This window comes from Colobus angolensis, unplaced genomic scaffold (assembly GCF_000951035.1).
Source record: "Colobus angolensis palliatus isolate OR3802 unplaced genomic scaffold, Cang.pa_1.0 Scaffold267, whole genome shotgun sequence".
Lineage (NCBI taxonomy): Eukaryota > Metazoa > Chordata > Mammalia > Primates > Cercopithecidae > Colobus > Colobus angolensis.
In genome coordinates, this window is record NW_012115899.1 from 1336290 (window position 1) to 1345718 (window position 9429).

General features: G+C 38.3%; 1 protein-coding gene across 1 annotated transcript; it reads right to left on the reverse strand.

Annotated features, from left to right (window-relative positions):
• Nucleotides 1-1108: 1108 nt before the first annotated feature.
• LOC105515662 (olfactory receptor 1P1) lies at nt 1109-2119 on the reverse strand. The gene has a single exon (XM_011947501.1). It carries the CDS (start codon nt 2117-2119, stop codon nt 1109-1111), a length of 1011 nt encoding a protein of 336 aa, XP_011802891.1.
• Nucleotides 2120-9429: the final 7310 nt, after the last annotated feature.

Sequence of the window (9429 nt, forward strand, 5' to 3'; positions counted from 1 at the left end):
AGGCAGATACACACACACAACACTCACAGGCAGCCACGACTTAAGCAGATAAGGAAGAAAGCTAGAAATAACTACACATGGCTGGGCACGGTGGCTCACGCCTGTAATCCCAGCACTTTGGGAGGCCGAGGTGGGTGGATCACCGCAGCTCAGGAGTTCAAGACCAGCCTGGCCAACATGGTAAAACCCTGTCTCTGCTAAAAATACAAAAAATAGCCAGGCGTGGTGGCAGGCACCTATAATCTCAGCTACTTGGGAGGCTGAGGCAGGAGAATTGCTTGAACCTGGAAGGCAGAGGTTGCAGTGAGCTGAGATCATGTCATTGCACTCCAGCCCAAAAAAAAAAGATAAAGGAATAACTACACACTAGTTACCATAATATATAACATATTTATTTATTATATCTCATTTGATATATTGATAATAAATATCATTTATTGATATTTATGATATTTATTGTGATAATTATTTATCACAATATTGTGATTGATATTGATTTATCACAAATTTATTGTGATAAATATAATAAATACTGATATTAATGATAAATATCATTGAGATATTTATTATATCATCTCAAAAAGATTTACAAATTGTTTGTAAATCTTTTTACTAAGAGAACATAGATCACTCCTATATCGTTGACAGCTTTAATAGCTGCAAATATTTTTGATTCATAACCTTGAGACAATAAGTATTTGTATAATTTCCTATTTTTGTAGGAAAACATACACTTGTTCACTTACATTTGTAAAGTCTTTGCCATCTGATTGACTTTATTGCTAAATATTATTAGTCCACTTTCCATGACCTCATTAAGTTTTAATAAACTAGCACATAAAAGGCTACAGAGGCTTTTAGAATTAAAAGCATTGCAAAAGTCATGCCTCCTTGTGAAAAATTATTAATAAGTTAAATGAGCAAATAAGGAGCTAGCTCTTAACAGATTAAGCACAAAGCAAAACATTGATTTCCCTTTATAACACCAAACTTGCAGTGGGCACTCAGGGAGGGGAGTGCTGATAAGGGATATGTGGGATTCAGAAATGAGACACTTTGAGGTAGAAATTTCTGTCAAGCCCCTCACTGGAGTGGAAGGAGAACACCTTCAGTTTCTCAGCAGAAGTCGCTGGCCCTGTGAGAAGGAGACTCTGCCCTTGAGAAGTCTAACCACTGCAGCCTTCATGTCCTTGTTCCGCAGGCTATAAATAAAGGGGTTCAGCAGGGGAGTCACCACGGTGTACATAACAGCAGCCGCTGTATCCTCCTCTACTGAGTTGGAGGAAGAGGATGAGGGGCACAGATACGCCCTGATCACCGTCCCGAAGAACAGAGCCACAACAACAAGGTGAGAGCCGCAGGTCGAGAAGGCCTTGCGCCTTCCCTGGGCAGAGGGGGCCCTGAGGATGGCTGAAACGATGCGGATATAAGAGACCAGGATGAGCATAAAAGGGATTAAAATGACTGTTCCCCCTAGGAAGAGGAGCACAAGCTCACTGACCTGGGCGTCAGAGCAAGACACCTTCATCAGCGGTCCCAAATCACAGAAGAAGTCAGGAATGGTCTTAGAGCAGAAGGAAAGCCGGGATATGAGGGAAGTGTGAGTCATGGCGACAAGACTCGTGAGGGTCCAGCAGGCGGTCACCAGGACGGCGCAGCGGTGGAGGCTCATGATCATCGTATAGTGGAGTGGGTGGCAAATGGCCACATAGCGGTCATAGGCCATGACAGCCAGGAGAAAGATGTCCATGTCCCCAAAAGTCAAGAAGAAGTAGAGCTGTGCCAAGCACCCTGCATAGGAAATGGACCTGCTGTGGGTCAGGATGTTCACCAGGGCCTTGGGCACGGTGGTGGAGGTGAAAAAGATGTCTGTACACGACAAGCTGGCAAGGAAGAAGTACATGGGGGTGTGGAGGTGTGTGTCGGTGCCAATGGCCAGGACAGTGAGTAGGTTCCCAGCCACAGTGACCACGTACATCCACAGAAACAACAGGAAGAGGATGTGCTGCTGCTGTGCCTGCTCTGAGAGTCCCCAGAGGAGGAACTCAAAGGTACTGGTCTGATTCCCTCCTTCCAGGAGCTCAGAAGTCGGAGAAAAAACACCTTGAGTGAGCCCCATTACAGTTCTGTAAAAATGTTTTACTTTAGATTGGTGAGCATGCTATTCTCTGAGCTTTAAGGAAGAAGAAAGACAGTATACTTTTATTGACCATCTACTATGTGCACTGGCAAGTTTTTTATTGAAATACACTATGCTGGAAAGTGTGGGAGATACAATGTGAGGTAATTAAAATCCATTTCTCATTTGTTTTTATATACTCTTTTTCATCCCAAATTTCTTTAGCTGTACTCTCAGAGGAGTTAACATCTATAAAATGAATGAATGAAAGCATCTTAATTACTGACTCTGGACCTGGCACAGTGCTAGGTAAGTAAGACAGTGGTAACCCTTAACCTCAGGGAATTTTCGATCTAATGGGCTAGACATAACAGTCTCTATTAAAATCTTATATGAGTTGGATTCAGAGTTTCCCAGCCATTCACCTGCTTTCAAACCACTCTCAGACCCCAAGACTGCACCTGTTCTGATTCGTCAAGCCCAAAACTCAATATTCATATTATCTGTTTTTCTGGAAACCAATTCAACAATCAACTATTTAGTAAAGACCCGCTATGTACAGATTACTTTTTGAGGTGTCAGTGAAACTCCAAAGAAAAAAATCATAGTCTCCAGAATCTCAAACAGAACAGAACAGGATATGTCCTGAAAGAGAAACTGAAGGCCAAAACTCAGCAATCAGGTAACTCACTCCAGGGTATGACTGGAGAAGCAGCCAGGGCTGTTCTGATGGAAGAGGCCTTCATATGGATAGAAAGAAGATTATATTATAAGCAGAATCCCAAAGAAAAAAGTAAACTTCAGAATAGAAGATTTAAAATTTTTCCCAGAAATGAAAGAAGACTTTAGTCTACATACTGAAAAGGCATATATCTTAGTAAATTCCAAAAAGTATCTTAGTAAAATTGTTAGACCTTCAAAATAAACAAAGAATCCTTCAGGTAACCAGTTCCTCCTCCTCCTCCACCGAAAAAAAAATCAAGTTGGCATCAGCTTTCTATACCAGAAAGTAATAAAATAACAGAAGAAAATCAAATATAAAGATGAGCCAGGAATTTTATGGCAACCAATCTGTACTTGTATAATGGCTATAAACAAAGAGTTTGAACATAAAGAAACTCAGGGATTATTGTTCCCATGGCTCTTGCTGGGGTTTCTATTAGAAGATGAAGTTCATATAATCAAGAAAATGTTGGAATAAGCTTAGCAAAAATACAAGTGAAAAGCATTGAATATCGATTTACTGTAGAACTAAACTAGGATCAGAACGTGGGGCTAAAGGTGACAGGATAATACCTAAATGCAATCTATGCTAATAATATGCAAATAACCAATGAGAAAAGGAAGAAAGTAGGAAGTCTATTTCTGATTATCTCTTAGGTACACTTAGGAGAAAAGGAATATCATATTAAGCAAATAAGTCAAATAGAAGCTTAAGCTTGTCTGAGAGGATAAAGAAAGAATATTCTTGAAAAAATAGTAATATTGAATGGTGAAAAAGAGGTAGGAAAAGGGAGAATAAGGTTTACAAGTTAATTTCATTGTATATAGTAAAGAACAAAAGATACTGTCTAAAGAAAGAAGAGACTAAAGGTATTAAGATATTAGCATTATGTAAACTTCCTATGATCAGAAAGAGAATGGCAGACCACATATTAAACAAAGTCATATGGCACACCTAGGCCTACACATCAGTTATGTTAATAAATGTAAATGAGCTTAATGAACCTTTTAAAAGAAAAATGCTTTAAATTGACTCTCAAAGCAAAACCCAACTCTATTCTGTATATAAGAGAAATTGCTAAAATAAAGTAATTCAGAATGATTGAAAATGAAATGATAGGCAAAGGCATAGGAGGCTAATGTGACCAAAACAGCATGATCCTTATATCAAAAAAACAGAATTCAGGAGGACAAAATTAAACAATATTCAGGCTACTTTATAAAAATTAAATGTACAGTCAAAATAAAATTGTTTTTAAAAATCTATAAAATTTATGAAGCTTAGTTTGGCTTAGTTCAATCATTGTAGAAGACAGTGTGGCGATTCCTCAAGGATCTAGAACCAGAAATACCATTTGACCCAGCAATCCCATTACTGGGTATATAGCCAAAGGAATTTAAATCATTCTACTATAAAGACACACGCACTTATGTGTTTATTGTGGCACTATTCACAATAGCAAAGGCTTGGAACCAACCCAAATGCCCATCAATGATAGACTGGATAAAGAAAATGTGGCACATGTACACCATGTCTTTTGCAGGGACATGGATGCAGCTGGAAACCATCATTCTCAGCAAATTAACACAAAAACAGAAAACCAAACCCTGCATGTTCTCACTCATAAGTGGGAGTTGAACAATGAGAACATTTGGACACAGGGTGGGGAACATCACACACCAGGGCCTGTTGCGGTGTTGGGGCGTAGGGAAGGGATAGCATTAAGAGAAATACCTAATGTAGGTGATGGGTTGATGGGTGCAGCAAACCACCTTGGAACATGTATACCTATGTAACAAACCTGCACGTTCTGCACATGTATCCCAGAACTTAAAGTATGATAAAAAAGATCTATAATATCTGGGTACCACATAAAACAAATTTTCTTACAGTAGAAACTATAAAAGATCTGCAAAGAAACAAATACATTAATAAAAAGAGGTTTTGTCAGTCCAAGGCAGATCAAGTGATTAAAATGGAAGGATAGAAAATATCAAAATAATGTGTGCATTTGTGTGTATGAGTATGTTTTAACAATGGTAATGAATACACTTTACTTTCAAGTTCCTAAAAGACAGTTTATAGAGCCACAGACAAAACCTCAAATGAATTCCAAAAAGTAGCAAAAATTCAATTAATGATCTCTGACAAAAACAATGCAATAAAAATTACATAAATAGAAATTAATTACAAAACCAAAAAATAAAAACGGACTTTTAACCTGGAAAAAATGTTTAAATATTTTCCTTAAATAACTCTAGGGTCCAAAGGAGATATAAAGATCTAAATTCCAGAACTTTTAGAAAACAATAGCAGTAATAATAATACCACATATCAGAATCTATAGAATATTGTTAACACCATAATCAAAAAAATTCACTGCCTCTTAAATACTTATATGAATGACAATAAAGAATAAAACGTATGAATTAAGCATTTAACAAAATTAAATTGAAAGGAAGGAGAAAAATATTTAAAGCAAAACTTGAGTTAGAAATCAGAACACAAAGTTAAAAAAAAAAAAACCAGTTCTTTGGTCTTCAATAAACAGTTTTGGGACTCTTACAAAAGGATGAATTGGAACTTGTACCTCAGATTATATACAAAATTAACTCAAAATGGATTAAAGACCTGTGTAAGAGTTAGAGTTATAAAAGTTGTAAGAGGAAATACAGGCACAAATCATTGTGACCTTGGATAAGGCAATAGTTTGTTAAATATAACACCAAAAGCACACAACAAAATGAAAAGCAGACAAATTGCACATCATCAAAATTTGGAACATTTGTGCTTCAAAGGACACTATTAAGAAAGTGAGAAGACAGCTTATGGAATAGCTCACTTCTCACATAGCAGAAAATTTCATTTTCTCCTATTCCATAAGCAGATGAGGGATTTCTATCTAGAATATAGAAAAACACAAATGCAACTTAATAATGAAAAAGACAACTAACAATAGTATGTTTTAGGAATCAGTTCTGACGTGAGTTTTTTCCAAGCAACCTGGCTGAAACCATATAACAGGATGCATTTTTCTTTGTGAGGGGCTACGTGATCATTTTCTAGAAAGCATAGGTATCTGTACTTACCTTTTTATATGAAGAAAATAGTGTCCTTGTGGTTTTAAAGACAAATGTGAAATAAAATTGTTTCATCTGAAAAAAAAAAACAAACAAACAATGAGATACCACTTCCCACCCTCTAGGATGGCTGGAGTCAGTAAGTCAGGTAATAACATGCATTATCAAAGATGTGGAGAAACTGGAATCCTCATACACTGCTGGTGGGAATGTAAAAAGGTACACCTCACTGGAAAACAGTTTGGTAATCATTCACAAGGTTAAACGGAGATTACCGTATGACCCAGCAATTCCACCCCTAGGTATACACAGGAGAAATGAAAACAAACATCCCCACAGACATTTTACACATACGTTCATAGCAGCATTATTCATACTAGACAAAAACCAAACAACCCAAACACCCACCAGCTGGCGAATGGATAAATACAATGTAAAATGTGGCGTATCTGTAGAGTGGAATAGTAGAGCAACAAAAAGGAATGATGTACTGACACGTGCTTCCACATGGATGAGCTTGGAAAACACGATGCTCAGTGAAAGAAGCCAGTCACAGGGGACTGCATATTGTATGAGTCCATTTATAGGAAAGACCCAGAATTGGTGAATCCGTCGAGACAGAAAGGAGATGAGTGTCTGCCGGGGGCTGGGAGAGATGGGCAAGTGTGGGTCATTAAGGAGTTGTGGGGGTTTCTTTTTGGAGTGATGAAAATGTTCTAAATTTGACTGTAATGATTGTTGCACAACTCTGAATATAGTAAAAGCCACTCAACTATACGTTGTGAATGGGTGAATTATACGGTATATGAGCTATATCTCAACAAAGCTGTTAATTTTTTGTTAAAAAAAAAAATGGTTCTTTGAAAACGTCAATAAAAGAGATAAGCCACTTGCTAACCTAAACAAGGGGAGGGGGAAGAGACAGAAAGAACACAAATAGACAAAGGTAAGTAATGAAAAGGAACATATACACTGAAAAAGAAACTTTTTTAAATCACAAGACTGTTTTGCATAAGAATAAATATGTAACCCTAGATGAACTGAATGATCTTTTGAAAATGTACCAAAAATAACCCTGGAAGAGATAAAAAAAAAAAAAAAAAGTCTAAGCTGATCATATTCCACAAAAAAAATGTATTAATCATTTTTCTCTTGTTAATACTGTGATAGAAACGACCCTCAAATCCCAGTGGCTTAAAAAAGCAAAGATTTATTTGCTCACTTGTATGACCTAACAACTGCAAGTTGTGTGTACTTTTGGTCAGCACTGCTTCATGTGTCTTCGTCTTGGGATATTTCTTCACTTCCTGTATTTAACCAGCCTTGCATTCCTGGGATATGCCATTTCAGATGCTCTAAGAATGCCATTCTTAGAAAAAAGGAGAAAAAAGCAGAGAGCTGACAGAAACCCACAGTGGCTCTTAAAACTGGCACACATCATGTCCAGGCAAAGAATGGGAGTGTATAATCCTTTTTCAGAGAAAGTGGAAAACAATTGAGAGCAAAAATACGGTCTAGTCTGTCAAGAAGCTATCCTCTAAAGAAGTGCCAGGATGACTTAGTGTCACAAGAGATTTGCCTAGGCATTTAAACGGAAATCTCTTTTTCTATTAACAGAAGAAAAATCTTCCAAAATACTTTTATAAAGCAGGTATAATATTTTGATAAGTATTGCACAAAATTAAAACCACAGAAGAATCTCACTTGTGAGTATTGATGCAAAACTCAAAACATAAGCAGAAGCTAACAAAACACTAGAAGAACGCTACACATCTAGGCTGGGTGTGGTGGCTCACACCTGGAATCCCAGCACTTTGGGAGGCTGAGGCAGGCAGAGCACCTGAGGTCAGGCATTCAAGACCAGCCTGGCCAACATGGTGAAACCCTGTCTGACTAAAAATACAAAAAATTAGCCAGGTGTGGAGGCGTACATCTGTAATCCCAGCTACTTGGGAAGCTGAGGCATGAGAATCGCTTGAACCAGCGAGGAGGGCGGACAGAGGTTGCAGTAAAACCAAGATCAACGTCACTGCACTCCAGCCTGGGCAACAGAGTGGGACTCTGTTCTGAAAAAAAAAAAAATTATCCAGGGATGGTGGCACATGCCTGTGGTCCCAGCTATTTGTGAGGCTGAGATGGGAAGATTGCTTGGGCCTGGGAAGGCGAGGCTGCAGTGAGCCCTGATCACACCACTGCACTCCAACAGGGGCAACACAGTGAGACCTTGTCTCAAATAAAACAAACTTTCAGGTGGGCCACAGTGGCTCACACTTTTAATCTCAGTACATTGGGAGGCTGAGAAGGGAAGATCACTTGAGGTCAGGAGTTTGAGACCTGCCTGGCCAACATGGTGAAACCACCATCTCTACTAAAACTACAAAAATTAGCCGGGCGTGGTAGCAATGTCTATAATCCCAGCTACTCACTACTCAGGAGGCTGAGGCATGAGCATTGCTTGAACCAGAGAGGCAGAGGTTGTAGATCATGCCAGTGCACTTCAGCCTCAGCAACAGAGTGAAACTATATCTCAAAAACAAAACAAAACAAAAAAAAACTTTCATTTCTATTTGATATTATTCAACAAATGTAAGCAAATGATCAGGAAGATGCCTATCAGTTAAAGAGAAAAAGTGGCACCAATAGATAGATATCTTATAACTGTTTTCAAAATATAAATTTGGTAATGATCTACAGTTACTAAAATTTTGCATATGTCAGCTGGCTAAATGATTTTTTTTTTTCAAGAAACAAAAGTAGGCCAGGCACAATGGCCATACCTGTAATCCTAGCATTTTGGGAGGCCAACGCAGGAGGACTGCTTGAGCCCAGTTCGAGACCAGCCTGGGTAACATGGCAAGATCCTGTCTCTACAAAAAATCAAAAAATTAGCCAAGCATGAATGGTCCCAGTTACTTGGGAGGCTGAGACAGGAGGATTACTTGAGCCCAGGAGGTCAATCAAGGCTCCAGTGAGCCATGATTGTGCTACCACTACACTCCAGCCTGGACAACAGCGGGAAACATTGTTTGGGAAAAAAAAAAAAAAAGCAGCAAAAGAGTAAACATGTGCAATGTGCAATTGAAGACCACTAGTATCTTCTCAGGGATTAAGGAAGTGACAACTTTAAGGATGATTTACAACCCTTTAGATACTAGATTCATTATGGAATCAGGAAAAATGTGTGCTTATAATCTTTAACCCAAATCAGAGGAATAGACTTAAATTATACTTATTCTTCATTACCCTGGTTCAAAATGAAATGACAGAAATCAAGACTTAATGAATAATTTTTTAAAAAGTGTATGTGTTTTTAATGTCACAAGGATTAACCAAATTAGACTATACAAAAATCTGTAAGGAAACGTAACACTAAGTGATATAACACTTTAGTCTTATATTCTTTTAAGAAGACGCCAGGCGCGGTGGCTCAAGCCTGTAATCCCAGCACTTTGGGAGGCCGAGACGGGCGGATCACGAGGTCAGGAGATCGAGACCATCCTGGCTAA